General features: G+C 43.8%; 1 protein-coding gene across 5 annotated transcripts in view; it reads right to left on the bottom strand.

Annotated features, from left to right (window-relative positions):
- The window catches only part of LOC119184305 (tyrosine-protein phosphatase non-receptor type 11), a 167,877-nt gene that overhangs the window by 44,241 nt on the left and 105,730 nt on the right, over window positions 1-17,906 (bottom strand). For 2 of the 5 annotated variants that reach the window (XM_075888724.1, XM_075888725.1), the window contains exons 12-13: window positions 5,878-6,029; window positions 4,010-4,200 (exon numbers count right to left, since the gene is read on the bottom strand). The exons of 1 other annotated variant lie outside the window; for it this stretch is intronic. In XM_075888724.1, the coding sequence (XP_075744839.1) occupies window positions 4,010-4,200; window positions 5,878-6,029 (343 nt within the window). Of the gene's footprint in view, window positions 1-4,009; window positions 4,201-5,877; window positions 6,030-11,499; window positions 11,670-14,416; window positions 14,443-17,906 lie in introns of those variants that run through there. 2 more of the 5 variants (XM_037433922.2, XM_037433923.2) reach the window with 1 other exon arrangement.

Raw genomic sequence — 17,906 nt, 5'->3', positions numbered from 1 at the left:
TGCCGATGACATTGCATTGCTGAGTCACTCAGGGGACGATTCCCAACTCATGATTACGGAGTTAGACAAGGAGAGCAGAAAGGTGGGTCTTAAAATTAATCTGCAGAAAACGAAAGTAATGTACAACAACCTCGGAAGCAAGCGGCGCTTCGAGACAGGTAATAGTGCACTTCAAGTTGTAAAAGACTTTGTCTACTTAGGGCAGGTAATAACAGCGGAGCCGAACTACGAGATTAAAGAAACTAAAGGAATAAGAATGGGGTGGAGCACATTTGGCAAACACTCTCAAATTATGACAAGTAGATTGCCACTCTCCCTCAAGAGGAAGGTATATAACAGCTATATCTTACCGGTACTTAGCTACGGAGCAGAAACCTGAAGACTTACAAAGAGGGTTCAGCTTAAATTGAGGACGACGCAGAGAGCAATGGGAAAAAAAATGGTAGGTGTAACCTGAAGAGACAAGAAGAGAGCAGAGTGGATTAGGGAACACACGGAGGTTAAGGATATCATAGTTGAAATCAAGAAGAAGAAATGGACATGGGCCGGGCATGTAGCGCGTAGACAGGATAACCGCTGGTCATTAAGGGTAACTAACTCGATTCCCAGAGAAGGCAAGCGGCTTAGGGAAAGGCAGAAGGCTAGGTGGGCAGATGAGATTAAAAAGTTTGTGGGTATAAATTGGCAGCAGTAAGCACAGGACCAGGTAAACTGGCGGAACATGAGAGAGGCCTGCGTCCTGCAGCGGACGCAGTTAGGCTGATGATGATGATAGTGATGATGATGATTCTGTGTACCTCGCCTTGACAACGAGTAACGGCAACGTTGCAAGAACAGAGCCGTACTGCAAGATTTTTTTTTTTCTTTTCTCGACGAGCCCATGCATGTTTGTACTATTTTATACCTTTGAGCTCTGATACCTTCAGCATAACGAAAATTGGGGACAGCGTTTAAAGTGCTGACGTTTGAATACATGGTGGCAAGAATGAATCTGTCAAGGTGCAACAGCTCCCTTGATTCCACAGATTAATCACGAATGTCAGCACGTAACCTTGATTTAGGTACTGTTCTGTGGAAATCACGCTGAAAAATAATGGCAGATTTATTTACACAATGTCACGAAACTGAAAACTTTAGCTGAAGTTGCCCAAGTGCTACCCTTGTAACACGAGCCACCAGTAATAAGTTTGTAGCAGAGGATGTTTGCTATTGCATAATACTAACACTACTACTACTACTAATAATAATAATATTACTACTACTATTATTATTATCATTAAAAAAAACATGAGTAGCCCGGCAAGCTCCTGCTGATGGCAGTTCTAGCCAAGAAAAACCAGATGGCCTTCAAGCCGAGCCAAAATAGTGGCGTAGACAAACATGCATAAACTTACACACGTGAGTAAAGTTGTGGTTCAAAAGTCAGATATGCCGTGTGATATGTCGAAGCAACAGACATCAAAATAATGGATGTACTAACATGGTAAATAAGGAATGCTTTAGCAAATGTGAAGGACAAATTTCGCAGCAAAAATTTCATTTGCCTTGTTTATGTCAGAAGCTGCACAATTGTGACAAACAGTAAGTTGGTTGTCACAATCGGTTTTTGGGACGTGTGTTAAATGTGCATATATTTACAACGACCAAAAGAATAAAACAAGTTGATAGTTTGCGCTATTTCCATTTACGCCTCTTTACTTCCTGTGTTCGTCCGATTGTAGGCACAACATTACATACTTCAGAAAATTGATGAACCAGGTGATTTTTATAGAAAAGTTAACACAAATATGTCGCCACAAAATGGCACCTGGCCTCGACTGCCCTAGCTGAACACACGGAATCTACAGACCTGTAAAACTCATGTGTTATGGACAAAGAAAAAACCTGCATCTTCCCACGGGGATGGGGGACTCGAGTAAATGCACCATGGAGTGGTGAGGATATCGCGTGAACGTTGTGTAAATGGGATTGCTTAATTGTTATTTTATCTTTATTATTCCTATTTATTGAATGAAGAAGAAGCATTGCTTTCAACGAGTGGTGGGACACTGTTGAGTTGTGCCCTACTACTGGTTGAATGTACTGTTGCTTCTATCGCATTTACTTGAGTCAAGCAAAGTGTCAAGTCAAACGAAAGCCAAAGACGCCCTTGACTGAATTGATTGATAGATATGTGGGGTTTAACGTCCCAAAACCACCATATAATTATGAGAGACGCCGTAGTGGAGGGCTCCAAAAATTTCGACCACCTGGGTTGACTGAATTCCGAACGCCCGATCGAGTGCCTACATATACGGGGTGGTTAGTGAACGGTTGTGCAGCGCGAGCAGACGAATTATACTAGTAGACGCTGCCTGTGTCGGCCTTGCGAGGTGAGAAAGTTGGGGGAGCAACAGTTGGCACGAGACAGGAGCATGCGCAGAAGAGGTGTAGACACCAATGCCGATGCCGGATTTGCGAGTAAGTGCGACTATAAAATGCTCCGCATTAAAAAAAAAACTTGCATCATGTCTGCACCTGGAATCAAGATACAGAAGATTGTATATACGCTGAACAGGAGTGATAGGACACTTGACAATGTACTCACGCTGCTTACGTTACGTATTTAGGCGTATTTAAGTACGCTGTGCCTTTCTTATGGCTTTATCATGAACAAGGCTCCCTCCCATATTGGGTACTGAAATGTCAGTAAACTTTGTGTTCTATGGGTCGGTGTATCCTTTCAAGTTTGCACTCAGAAGCAAGAGTAATGCCCTGTTTTTTTTTTTTTTTTTCACACGTCTTCTAGCAGCTCATTGTAGTTGCAGACGAAAATCTTTTTAAGCTTTGATCAATGGTAATGCTTATTTTTGTGATGGTCAAACGGAACTGCTGTCAGTTCCCATGACTTGGCCATGTTTTTCAGAAATTCCCATTTCTTTTTCAGAAGGGTCCGAATTCCCAGATTTTTCCAGGTTTTCTAGGTTGGTAGACACCCTGCTTAACGATAAGCATAAAAAAAGAGCGATAGTGAGGTGGCCGTTGGTGATGAACGTGCCATTTTGACTTACTGCTGGCGAGCTTATCACAGTCCTCTGCAGATAACTGCTCAACAGAGTAATGGTGGTACAAGTGTGTCTTGGCGCCATTGGCAAGTTTGCCACCGCCGCATCGTGCGAAGCCACTTGTGCATGCATTGCTTGCGAAAATGAACAGGCTACCTGCCACACCCTAGCACAATCCCAAATGAATCATGCGCGAAAAATGCACAAATGTGCGCGTACATTGGACTGCAAGCGAACTGGCATGCGACGGCGAGAGTAGCTAGAGTAAGTGACGTACTGCACGCAATTAGAGAGGGACGATTGGTTTAACGTGGTGGTACCGCGATTCAGTGAAACGGCGCGAGTTCATTGCGAATGAGTGTCGTTTAACACACGAAAAAGCCTAACTTGTCATCGGAGGGATTGTTCGCACTTTTTGATAAATACACAGAAAAAGCAGTTTGGCCACTGTGTGGCTGTTTTTATGAGCAGCTTTATATACAGTGAACTACTGATATAATGACCATTTATCGCAGCACTATTCAGTTCGTTATGAACAGGTTTGACTATATTGAGTTAGGGAGCTTCATCCTTTGAACGTGTATCGTCTATGGTGCTGAGCACGAAGAGCCAGCCTTTTTTTCTTGTTTGTGGCGCCATCCAGTTCCGCAAGGAACAGTACGAGCCTAGCTCACGAAAACATTACACAGGCGTGGGCACTGTAATGATTTGAATGAAAGAGATTAGTATCTTTAACATACCCTAGCAAACAAGTGCAGCCGGCATGGTCCCAAAAGCTTTCAAACAATTAAAGATTGGCGGAATAGAGAGAGAACGAAATAGTTTCATGTTATAGCCAGCCATGGGGAGCAATATGGCCAAATGAGTCCCCCCCCCCCCCGTTTTTTTTGCTTTGCCCTACACAGTTTTAGGAGGGACGCCCTCCTGTGAAAAAGTTCCCAATTGTGGATAAGAAAGCGACCCACTTGGGCACACTGTCTGTGAGAAATGAGCGGGGAAGCACGGCAGGCTTTTTGCAGCTGCTGCTGTCCAGAGGAGCAGGCACTGCTGCTGCTGTCGTCGGTGCCCCCCGACCATGTGCACTCTCCACTGCAGTGGCCGGCAGCTCCCCAGAGTACTTGATGTTGGTGTACTCTCGGCCCAACATGATGCTCTTCTGCAATAGGCATTCAACAATTAACAAACTGTATGTACAGAATAGCACTCATATACACCATCAATGGTGATGATGATGATGATGATGATGATGAAATAGTTGCATCACAAGCTTTGGAATGAGATTATGAGGTTTCAAAAAGTCTTTGCGGGCAGAACTTCTTTCAAGGGCGATTCTTTTTCCATCATTGTGATGGACTCCAGTAGTTCTGCATGATAAAATGAGTCAAGACTTGTGGTGCAACACAACACATTAATTAAAGCAGCACATGGAACTTTAAATTATACAAGTTAACAAAAAATACAATCACTGCAAACGCAAACTTAAGCTAGTAAAAACTATATAACTAAAATGGTATGCTTGTAGACTGTCAACTCTGTAACAGCTGTTGAGCAGAGCCAACCTTGCTAGGTAAAGCTGACTTGATTCATTGACAAAGTCCAGCTCATCATCAGCCTCATTCGGTCATACATACATTGTCATGATGTCCTGAATTATTTTGATATTCTCTCTGCATCTTGATGTGTCATTCGTCACTTTTGTATGCAAGTTATCATGTGGCTACTGCGAGTACCTTTTAGAGCCATTGCGCCTGATCTTGCTGGCTTCTTCACTGGTCGCCGCGTCTCGCTGTTGACATGGCACTCCCGAGATTGCCCTCTGCGGCGAAATGCCATTCCAAGTGAATGATGTCAGGCCTAATAAGTAGTAAGGCTAGAAGCTCACTTCTTTCAAGATAGCAGCCGCTACAGCGAGTGAAGTGACGTTTGTGCTTCATGTGGCTTCAATGTGAACTTTCATGACGAGAACACAAGTCCTTTGAGCCACCTTTACAAAGCCCCACTCTAAAAATAAGCATGTAAGCATAGGCCATGTCTGAAACCAGAGACGTGCAGGCCACACCTACGCACTGCAATGAAAGGCAGCTGGGATCATGCATGCCCTTTGTGCAGTTTAGTGTATAAGAGCAAACAAGCACTGACATCAAGCTTCAAATTCGAGATGTGCCCTTCATTCACTTGCTCGGTGTGGGTAGGTCCTCTTGGCCAAATTTGAATCGCATCCGTAGCATGGAAATTATTGTATTTCGACGACAAACAGCGTACAAGAGCTTAATAGAAATGGGAGTGCCCCTGCAACATCGATACTAGTGCTATGTGTTCGGTGTGATACATTCCACACATACCATCCTGAGTGACGATGCGCTAGCAACGACGATGTCTATGATCCGAGTGCTGTTATCCTGGCGCCGAAGCCTGGAAACGCACTCACTCGTCACGTGCAATCTTCGTCACACCGCTTTAAATGGTTTCATGAAATTACCAAGATGCAAACCGGCCATAAAAGATTGGCAAAAGAAAAGTTATGGGGGTTGCCCACGCGTGAATGTGGCACATTAGCGCACCATCGCCACATTTCTCCACTTGGCCCGTGCCCTTTTACTTACGACATCAAAAAGGGTTTAATGCAATTGCCCAGAAATGATTGATAACACTTTTAAATGGTGTTGAACGCCATAATATTGCTTTGTTCCTGGTGCAGTGCTGGCATTTAGTAAAGAACACATCCTGCATGTCTATGACAGAAATGAATAGGTTGTACAAGAATATGCAACACTTGGATGACAAAAGAAAGGTACTCTTTCCAGGAGAGAAGGTCCACAGCTGAATCCCGTACCTGTTCAGCCTGCATTCGCTGCTGCAATGTCTCAATGTAGTGTTCCACAGCCAAGTAAACAAACTTGTATTGGGCCTCAGTCTGTACCATGCCAGACCTCTGCATGCGCACCATCTGAATTGTCCGCTGTATGTCAATCTCGCAGCTCAGCCCTGCCAGAAAAAAAGAAAAGCGTGTCAACAGCCTGAACCCTTTATTGAATAGTAGAGCATGAAGCTTGGCAGACACTCAGTAACTAAAAGATGGAAGCTCACAGTACAGCTGTCGTTGTCATAGCTGTCATCAGTAGAGGCAGGATTTTTAAACAGGACACATTAGACACCACAAGCATAGGCAAAACAAACTTTTACAGAACTGCAAATAATTTCAATAGAAATACATGTGTGACCTGAATCTCTAGACAGAAAAGCAAAAAATATTATTGCTTATGATGGCACAAAGGGGCCAATTGTTGAACACTACCTATTCTTTTATTCTCTAAAGCATGGCAAGTCAAATTTCCCCTGTCGAATGAACACACTCTCGAGTCTTTTTCTTTTCAGCATCACTGACAAGCACAGCCAAACCACTAAGAGACAAGAAGCGGGAGAATACCTTAATTACAAACACCCGTGTGCACATTTCTCTCTTCATAGTACCCTAGAGTTATTTAGGCTCGGCTCGACTTGTCTGTTGGAAACATCACCACTATGCACCTGGTTTGCTCTGTCCTGCGCAGCGTACCCAATTGCTGAGAGGGACAGGCTACAGAGAGAAAGGAAGAGAGATTCATTCGAAGGCGAGCACTGCAATCACTCGGCTATTCACTGGAATGGAAAGGGGCTGGGAGAAGGTAAAAGAGAGAAGCACAGCAAGGAAATTAAAGAAAGAAAAGGGATAAAGAGCAAAAAATATAGAGAAGTGGAGGTGACAAACAAACAAGAGAGGAGAAGATAGAAAATAAAAAGGAGTAAATTGAAAGAAAAATAAACAGAAAGAGAAAGAAAATAAAGATATATGAAGAAAAACAAAAAAATCATAGTTCTAACGACTGTCAAGTGTTTCAGTACGACAATAGCTTTTTAGTTTTATTCACTACCTTCCAAGTAATGGCTATTGTTGGTGTATTCAGCCGGGTGTTGAATGACTTCACACAACTGAAATTCCGAAAAATGGTGGGCTGAGGTTCGTTGACACCAGCCTAACCTTTCTAAATGGCCATGTATGTTGGCAGTATGCTCCACGCTCAGAAAAAAATGGCAGCATATCCACGGAGTGAATGATGGGGTGTGGGGCAAAGCATCTGTCCGTCCATTCGTTATTGCTTCCGTCCGTCCATGCGTCCGCCTGTGTGACTGTCCGTGCGTCCATTCGCCCGCCCGTGCGTGCATCTGTTCGTGCGTCCACACGTCCATCTGTGCGCCCTTCCCTGCGTTCGCCCATGCATCCGCCCCTGCGTCCGTCCATGCGTCCGTGCAGCCATCCGTGCGTCCGTCCATGCATCTGCCTGTGTGTCCGTTCGTCCATCTATTCAACACTCCAAGTACCGCCATCTCGCATCTTTTCATCATATATTCCGCATATGCACCGCCATCCAGCGGACATTCTAAGGACTAAACGAGAGGTGGCACACGCACACTTTCTTACGGCTTACGCTTCGTGTCTACTTCCCACCTTTAACCACCTCGAGTTCATGGTAAATACTAGTTTACTGTATTCATGGCACTGTGGCCCAACGGTCGCTAAATCTTTCTAAAACCAAAGGGGTTACGCCCAGCGAGTATAACGTAGCAACCCTTTCTTGTCAGACAGTGCTCAATGTACATGCCAATGGCTGCTAAGGGGGAATGAGAGACAGGAGAATTCGGCTTTTAGGTAACTCGCACGCTGCAAATTTTTTATTGTTCAACAACGCACAGAGAAATCTCTCACCAGCACCACCTTGGAGGTCAAAATGTAAGACTGGTTACACACTACTAGTACGACTACGAGGGACGAACAGGTGCCGCTATAAGGAGCTTTGCCCCTAAAAGACCTCCTTCCTTTTAGTTTTGCCCACTCTAAACCAGCACTAGGGTTCACTGCCCTCAAGAATGCCCTATCAAGACTGTGCCATCCCATGACTGACATGAGTTTAAATTTCAATGCTAGAGCAAGAATATTAGCTGACACTAGGTTCCCTACCATGCTTTTAAAAGACTTCAGAGACGCTGTTGAACTCTTTTCAGAAATCAACGCAACCCAGGCGGCAACCACGTGGTTAGACCAAGACATGTGTCACCCCCACGTGCACGGCGTCTCGCACGGGATCAACAAAATTGCTATGCGCATAGGAGTAACTGTGATATTTATGGCACCTAACAAGTTCGGCCAAATATGCAGGCAAGTGAATAGGAAAGGACCCGAAAATTCCCTGTGCAGCCCATAAGACACTCATCAGTTTGTAAGGTGTAGTATTGGTCCTTCTGGAAGCGTATATCAACCAGACCAGCCGATGCCTCAACGATCTTGGCCAGAAGCAATCTAATTCTGCACTGTGCAGCCTGCGGGTGCTCTCCAAAGCTTTTGCACTTGCTTTGTCTTGAACAGGCATCAGGATGAAACTGATTGCTTGTGTATGTTGGCACAGCATCTTCCAGGGGTGGAAGTGGACTTCAGTGTTTTGAAGGGAGCAGTAAAATGGTAGCTTTGGAGCCGGTTCGGAGCACCAGACCAGAAAGAGCTTTGGAGAAATTTTTTAGGGTCAAACATCATCATCAATCGAAATATTTAGAATTGGTAAAAGAATGCTATGGTTTTCACTAAACATTCAGTACTAATAAGCTGACCAGACAAGGAATAAGCAATGCTTATCTCTTGTTCGCTTGGCAGAAGTTTGTAATTTCCACGCTAATTAAACAAGTTATTCTGTTCATCAAAGTGGCAACGAGCAATTCACATATCCGCAGGCACAGTACAGTGAGCCACCCCGCAGGGATGCTGTGGGCAGCACGCAAATAACCAGGAGATGATAGAGTTCACGCAACTGCTCCACGTTTCAATGAAACTGTCAGTTGTCGCTTGGTATGAAATAGCACTGGAAAAGCGCACATACGTATCGCGGAAAGTCGACATTATTCGCTATGTCATTACCTTAGTCGCTGCGTATTCCAGACCCTGTAATAGTTTTGCAATGGTCTTTGGTGTCACCACTGCGTGCTATAAAACGATCGTGTGAGAGTGCCAGCCCAATACCTTTTCCGCACTTCAGCAAAAAGAAGAAAATACTTTTTGTGGGCACTTCGTGCAGCAACTGCTGAGGTACTGTTTTTGTTTATTAGTGATAATGGCCCACATCAGAAGACGCACATTTGTACTTGTACAGTCAACGTTCGATTTCCCTGACCATCAAGAGACTGCGAAAATGTCCGAAAAATCGGGCAGTTCGGAAAAACAAATGCAAGCAAAAACACACTTTTAATGATACTTTTCGCTGACAGAGAGGGCCGCAATGATAGTACAGGGCTCTCATTGCAATGCAGAATGCATTGTTTAGGTGGCTATGAAAAGAGCTGAAAGATGAAAAAAAAAAAAAAACAGATGTGGCCGTCGCTACCGGATATGTAAACACATAGGCAAAAAAAAAATGCTTATTTTTGTTTGCACAGCGTCACACTTGCCCGCGATAACGTATGCCTCAATTTCAGTTAACATCATGTCATCGCTGTGCACTGATGACAGTGTCAGTGCTCAGGCCAACTCCGAGCCTGTTGGCTGTGTAGGTGCTGCTTCTTCGATTTCAGTGTCGGAGTTATCGGAATCCTCCGTAACTTGATGATTCATTTAACTATGCGTTTATTCCGCACACAGTTCGAGGTCTTCGCCAGCGTCGGCGAAGCCATCAAGGGTTATCTTGGCTGGAATCGAAACACCAGCAACGCGCAGGTCGTCGAAGACAACATACGCGTGTGGAAGTTCGTCACACACGCTATCGTCCACTCCGGGCTAAATGGCCGTCTCAGCGTCCAGTACGAAGCTCCCGTGGCAAAAACAGCTATGGAGGGTCTGTTGCGTAACCAACTTCCACGAGTCTGCGAGCGTGCCGGCGGGAGACTACATGTCAACAGCGTAGCTTTTCCAACTGTCAGGGCACAGGTACACTGTCTGCATGGTACTATGTGGCCAGTGTTGCCAAATGTTGAAGAGCAAAAATAGCTAGATGGCAACAAAAAACGTAGCTAGAAGTCTAGCAAGGAGCTAAAAAGTAGGTAAACTATTTTTTCAAGCCTTTTTAGGCATATTCTAGGAGTGCTACTACAAGTTTACTGGCAGTTGTGACAGTTTAAAAAGAACTATTAAGTGACCACCTTAACTACAATGTGTCTCGATGGGAAGGGTGCCAGAATCTTGAAAGAATGCCAACATCATCTTAATCCATAAGAATGGAGACATTCAGACTACAAAAATTACAGGCTGATCAGCTTACTGCCTGTTCTCTACAAATTATTTACAAAAATAGTTGATAGAATTAAGGCAACATTACAGGTCAATCAACCAAAAGACCAAGCAGGATTTTGTGCAGGCTGATCTACAATAGGCCATATTTATACTATGAATCAGGTGATAGAGAAATGGATGAAATACAACCAACCTGCATACATAGCCTTCATGGATTACAAGAAGGCGTTTCACTCACTTGAGGCATCAGCTGGGATACGGGCACTACATAATCAGCACATCGATGAGCTCTACATAAACATACTGGAAAAAATCTGCAGCGCATCCACAGCCACAATAGTTCTCCATAAAGAAAGCGACAGAATTCCAATAAATAAGGGTGTAAGGCAGGGAGACACGATCTCTCCCATGCTATTCACCACGTGTTTAGAGGAGGCTTTCAGGGCCATACATTGGGTAGAGTTGGAGGCAAGAGTTAATGGAGAGTATATTAGGTACTGTGACTCGTTGATGACATTGTCTTGATGAGTAACTAGGGGGATGAAATAAAGCTCGTGATTGCTGAAATTATTATGCTCGAAACTAATGTAATGTACAGCAGTCCCGGCAGAAAACAGCGCTTCGTGGTAGGTGGAGATATGCTAGAAGTTAAAAGGAATATGCATGTATACTTAGGACAGGTAATAACCACGGAGCCGAATCACGAGCTTGAAGTAACAAGAAAAATAAGAATGGGGTGGAGCATATTCGGCAAACATTCTCGAATCATGACTGGTGGATTTCCAATTTTTCCTCAAGAAGAAGCTATATAAATGATGCATCTTGCCAGTACTTTCCTACGGAGCAGAAACCTGGATGCTTACAAAGTGGGTTCAGCTTAAATTGAGGATGACGTAGCAAGCAATGAAAAGCAAAATGATAGGTGTAACCTTAAGAGGCAAGATGAGAGCAGAGTTAGTAAGGGAACAAACTGGGGTTAGGGATATCATAACTGAAATCAAGAAAAAAATGAGCATAGGCTTGCACGTAGTGTGTACACAGGATAACCACTGGTCATCCCAGAGAAGGCACGACGGGGAGACACAAAGTTAGATAGGCCGATGGATTAAAAAGTTCGCAGGTACAACGTGGAAATGAAAAACACAAGACCGGGTAGATTGGCGGATCATGGGAGAGGCGTTTGCCCTGCAGTGAGCGTAGTCAGGCTGATGATGATCAAGTGACATTTTATTGCACATAATTACACAGAACATGTATATATGAGCAGAAAGAGAAGGGTTCCTGGTTTAATTCTAATAAATTAGGGCAGGTGTGGTTCTCAGAAAAGCGTCCAGGCTTCCACACTCATCAAAGACGAGCTGCGTATGCACAGAGCTCTGTAAACATTAGAGGTGTGCGATTAGTCAAAAACGTTGAATAAGGAATTTAATAGCCAAACTGAATATTTTTTTAATCCCTTTTAAATAATAACCGCAAAGGGGAAAACCCCAATAGGAAAATTTATTAGAGGAGCAAAGAATCATTTTTGCTCTTTTAATTAGTGAATTACCAAGATGCCTGTAAGTCAAGGCACATGAAAGATGCATGGAGGTGAAGCAGCACCAGGGTCAAGCTTGAATATTTAAACTGGCAATGACTATGGTGACAGGGCCCATCAACTCAGTAATACTGTGTGAGGAGGCCTGTCAGCATAGTGTAATCGTGACTATATTGATGGGGCCCGTCACAGAAGCGATGCAGCTCCGTCATCGTAAGGCAATGACTATGGTGAGGGGGCCCGTCACCGTAGCATAATGGTAAAAATGAGGGGGCCCATTGTGTAAATTTGGAGTTGTTTTGGATGCCACCGCCAAGCTGTTCTGATAAAGCAGTAGGTTGATGTGCAGCTGGGGATGCGGTCGTGCCGCAGGTCGTCAGTTCAAATCTCGGTCTGTCATTTTAAAAATTTTTTTATAGTAATGCGTAGTAATTTTTTTAGAGTAAATGACGTTACTGCTTAGTTGTAATTTTAAATTTTTGCAACAAAATCCCGTTACTGTTTTTGCCGATTGTTAGCCCTACCATGTTGATTTTTCGAGGTGCAGTTATTATGTTGGTGTGCAATATATATAATGTGTTGGTGTGCGACTCCAATTCGAGCCACGCTTACCAACTATATATATATAATGCGTTTTTGGTGTGCAACATATATAATGCATTGTTGGTGTGCGACTTCTATTTGAGCCACGCTTACCAACTATATATATAATGCGTTGTTGGTGAGCAACACGTATAATGCATTGTTGGTGTGCGACTTCTATTCGAGCCACACTTACCAACTATATATATAATGAGTTGTTGGTGTGCGACTTCTATTCGAGCCACGCTTGTCAACTGAACTTGTCTTTTTCTTTTCTGTTTTCATTATTGTTACGAGTAATGTTGCCTATTTTAAAGGTAGTTCCTACAGTGGAGCGATGGGAAGAGCCGCTGGCCAGTGAGAACCTAAACAATCAACTGAGTCGAGGTTTTCGCTGACGGAACCGTCTCGCTGAGTGACAGCTGCCGCAAAGCCCTGGTCTGATCTCTCCCATCCCGAAATCCACTGCAGTACTTTAAAAGTGTTGCGAGTTTTCACCACCACCATTAAAAGTGCATGCACAGACACTATTGCATCAAGGCAATCAATACAGCGCCGTAATGATGTAATTATGAGGTGGTCCATTTTAACGCTTCCTATAGTTACGAACCTTGACATAGTGATGCTGTTTGCGCTCTTACTGAAATAACTGGAGAAGTTTTTATTTATTTTTTTTTTCAAGCTCTCTATGGCTTCCTTCGCTCATCGTAGGATACATAGACACTGCTAGATGCATGTTCATTCTTGCATATTCGTTTCATCGATTTGGCCACACCTTTTGGTTTACTCAAGCTCGCAACTGCACCAGCCAGCACTTGCAAATTAAAGGATCCAGACTACCGGTCACACCCACGACTTCAGGGCACTAGCATTTTATTTGTCGAGAACGATACGGAACATGTTTCGCTCCCACAGGACAAGCGTCATCTCAAGATGGGAAGACGGCTACAAAGAGCACACCACCGTGCGAGCATCTGCTGCACTGTAGAGAGCTCGAATGTTTATTTACATTTTCATAGCAATAGCCCACATTCAATGGGATGAAAGTGACACGTATATCCCCTTGTTTGAAGGAGCAGTTTCGATCGCATGAGTATGTATGTGCGATTTCAGGCAAAGTAGGCTCGAAGTCAGAGCTACATGTATTGTAGTCATATGTATTGTGGTTTTGGGACTTACTTAAACATACTGTCCAACTACATAGCTTTCAGGATCGGAACACATTTTATGTTGACCTGCACAATGTTTGGCATCAGCCCATACGTCGTCTTTATATAGTGACACGAAAAATATGTGAAACGGATTGATTTCAGAACATCACATTATGTATAACACATTATTAGTTGGAGCTACGGTATCAATGCAAAGCAACAAACATTCCATCAAGGCTGATTGCTCAATGCAATAATAAAGTTAACTTGCACGCATACAATGGATGCTTGCCCAGTGCAGTATCGATCAGAAATCACTGGGAAAGGTCTTCATCCCATGTTAAACGTAAAAGAAAGTTGATAGTTATATCCCCGATGAATAAGCATGATTATCATTTAAAAACAAGTAACAATAGTTGAAACAATGGTGAGAGAAGAAAATAAAAAAGAGCGCGATTCCCTCCGAATTCACATGGTAGGGCTGTCTAACGACCGCCGCAGACAGCGACATGGTTTTTTCGAAAAAAAAAGTACAACATTCGCAAATGAGAATTCAAACTTACGACCTGCGTAAGGACTGCTTGCTTCCCCAACTGCGCCACCAGAACAGCAAGGTGGTGGTATCTAAAACGACTCCAAATTTACGCAATGGCCTCTCTTATTTTTAGGATTACACTGCGCTGACGGGCTCCCCCACTCTAACGATAGTACTGAGTTGACGGGCCCCGTCACCATAGTCACTCCCTTAGGACGCTTCAAGAATTTTTTGCTTTGTGTCACAGAAGCGAATGCATCGTCGATCCCCTACAAACTTTATGAGATTCGTATCATTCATTCGTGAAATAATATTTACCTTGCATATGTTGCCTGGTGACAAATCTGAAAAATTGAGTATACGATATATGAAAAATATTAGAATACCATAATGTTAAATAAACGCAGGAAGGTCTCGCTCTCTAAATTACAAATGTGAAGCTGTGGCAGAAAACGGCCATCAGTCTTACGGTGCATGTATTTATTCAACGAGATCTGCCATTTCCAGAGTATCGTGCTTTTCCGCAGAATGAACGCTTTAGTGCGGAACCATGAACCCAATCACTTACAAGCTCGCATCATCTTGTCTTTTTAGTGTGTGCCATGACATTATGATGGAAATTGAAAGAACTATACAAGTATTTCTCGAAAATATCATAATACTACACCTAGAGTTTAAGATAAGGAGCTAACTTTCGACTAAAAAGCTAAAATAGCTACTCGTAGCTAAATAAATTTTTGATAGTTAGCAGAGTCCAAAAGTAGATAAATCTAGCAAGAAAGAGCTAAATTGACAACACTGCATGCGGCCTAAGGTAAGGCTGGCAACCATGCTCTGGATTGTAGCATTTTCGGTTTCGAGGGTACGGCAGCTGCGGTCGCGCCGTGTTCATAGGTGTGCTGGTATTTCATGCCACCGCAGAATGGCGCGCCCGTCGCTATTCAGATCTGTCGAGAGCACCCCTGAGTGGCCGCCGACCGCCAGACACGAGTTGCAACAATGTCTGCAGTACATGTGGCCTTGTCACGGTGATAATTAAATGGCAAAAACCCTCCTTTACACCTTTGGCCCGCAAACACGTGAATAAGGCATCTTCGCAGTTCCAGTGAACAATAAACGGTGCGCGCGATTTCTTGTGACAAGCCACTCAAGGAGAACTGCGTTACGTGTGAAGCTCATTTAGACGAGAGGTTCATCGTCAGTATGTATGTTTAACATTTTCTAATTTATGTTTATTTTCAAATACTGCAGCCCAATTAAGGACTATTGCAGAAGTGAGGTACATAAATACAACAGCAAGTAATAACAACCATATCACAACATGTTTTTAAAGTATAAATACCATCACCTCCTAAGCACAACCGGGTATAGAATGAGAGAAAAAAATATTAATGTCACTCAAATGACTCCAACGGCTGGTTCACATTGGCGCTGGTCGCTATCAATCGCATCGGTCGCACAGCGACTGCTTTGGCTAGTCGATTCCTGATTGATTTTTCAGTCTCACGACTGCAGTCGCAAACATGCTGGAACCAATCACCGATGCCCAGAAGTGATGCCAGCATTTCTTTATATCCAGGCTCATTGTTTTGTGTTTTTTTTTTTCATTGTACTGGCCTTCTGTTGCCAGATACAAACGAGTGCGTCCCTCTGCGTCTGTGCCATCATGGCCACCACGGAGTATTTGGCTTGGAGATGGCGGGGCGCAACAGCTCAAGCAAAGTGTTGAAATTGTGTGGCCGTATTCAAAAGAAGCTATACACCATCAAAATAAAGAGAAAATGAATGGTGCACTATCTTCCCACATATTCAGAATTAATTTAGGGGCGAAGCCCCACATAACGTGGGTCGTATGTGCCGTGTCGTCGCAGTCGTAGTATCCAATCGCATTGCATTGCATGTCAATAAAAACAGTGTCACAGCATGTCCACGGAGTCGGTGATGATGAGTGGGGCAAATCGTCTGTCAATTCGTCCGTGCGTACACTTCGCCCCACTCGTCATCATTCACTTCGTGGATGTGCTGCGATTTTTTTGCTCGAACTTGACTTGCCACCGCCTTTAATGCAGCGCGTTTGAAACGCGTTTGTGAAGCATGCCTTAACACCACCTAAAAACAGCGCGCGCTTGAGACGCGTTTGTGCTGCATTGAAGACGGTGGCCAGTCAATTTCAATTCAAGGAGCATTTCTAAATACGTCACCCTTGGAAGTAATCCTCATCATGTGAGCGCAGCTCGGGAGGCAGGTGGCTTGCATGGCCGGCCAACTCTCCCGAGCGAAAGAACGGTCACACCCACCACTGGAATTTTTTTTATTTGGAGGCTTCTGTGCTGCCAGCGCTAACACCATGGCATAGCGCATCCGCGCCATGACGATCCCTAGTTCTTCGCTCGAATCTAACTCCATAACAATACTGGGAACACTGTGCGAGAGCGAATGAAAACAATGAGTACGGCATGCTCAACTTGCTCCACTCACTCCGCTAGCGGCGATCTCCTGATCAGCTGATTGGCACCAGTCTCCAGAGTTCTCGCTGATAACGAGATCCAGACATAACTCTCCGGCTTTGCGACTTCTGGTTGCTCGCATGCAGCCTCTGCCAGTGTGAACATCAGTCGCTTTTGGTCGCCAGTCGCAAATGGTCGCGCAACCAGTGCTAGTCGCCGGTGTGAACCAACCTTAAAAAATCTGATATATTCATTCCAGGAACAGAACTAGGTAACTCGCTCAAGTAAACAACTATCCTTGGAAAAAAAAAACTATTTCAACATGTTCCTACAACAAATGGCTTAATGTTAAAATTTTGATCTCTTCTAGTTGGTAAAGCACTAGCATAGATGATGTATTTGTCATAATATAACGGGCATGACGAATGAACGAAAGAGTGCATTAGTTTTCAAGAGTCTATATCCAGTCTAGTACACAATGGTGATAACTTGAAAGAATTTTTCATACAAGAATGGCATCGACAGTGAGTGAGCAAGTCCCCTGTGATTGCCCTACGCTGACAAACAAACACGATTTTCCATGATATTTCCAAATGTGCCTCCTTACTTCTCAAAGAAGCTGCCTCCTAAAAGAAAGACGGTGTCGTACGATGTAGATGCGATTTCTAAGCGAGAAAAAATTGGCTCTATTAACAAGGAACTGCACAGTGCTGCACGTTCCACAAGTTCGATTAACAGCGGCTACAATATTTCGGAGGGCATGATGCAAGATGACCTTCCTAGTAAGTGCTGGGCAAAACACGTCATCTCAAACGACATGGACTTTGTAGCGTTTTCAGTGTGTTTGTCAAGTATGGGAACTGCAGTGTGCTTTGAAAAGTTACCTTTGTGTTCAAATAATCCTTCATTGCATTCATTGCACGTCATATGTACAGTGGCACTCAGTATGACTTGCAACACAGAAGCCATGGTTGAAAGTCATACTTGCTGTAACACTGGCAAAAGTGAAATTGACTTTAGGAATATCAGCAGTACAAACATTCATCACATCAGTGATCATTTTTTATGTCGACGCCAGCGTGCAGCGCTTTCACCGCTTTGGCCACAGCTAGGATGTTGCAACTGATATTGGGCGCGACTGTACAGGGTGTTTTCTTGTAAAAAGAGAGGATGTCGACAGCATTACTAATGTTAAGGGCCTCCTGTTTGAAATAAATGCCATGATTTCTTGTGAGGGGTTTGAGACAGAAGCCGCAGGATACGTACAGGTTAACAAAGTGAAATTCAAAGATACTTAAGGAATTTCCAGGACTTGTCACAGGTTTTTTCAAGGAGTAAAAGCAGCACTTAATGTTGAAACT

Source organism: Rhipicephalus microplus, chromosome 3, assembly GCF_043290135.1.
Source record: "Rhipicephalus microplus isolate Deutch F79 chromosome 3, USDA_Rmic, whole genome shotgun sequence".
NCBI classification, from domain to species: domain Eukaryota; kingdom Metazoa; phylum Arthropoda; class Arachnida; order Ixodida; family Ixodidae; genus Rhipicephalus; species Rhipicephalus microplus.
Note: the sequence above shows the minus strand (reverse complement) of the source record. Positions and strands in the feature narration are given on the sequence as shown.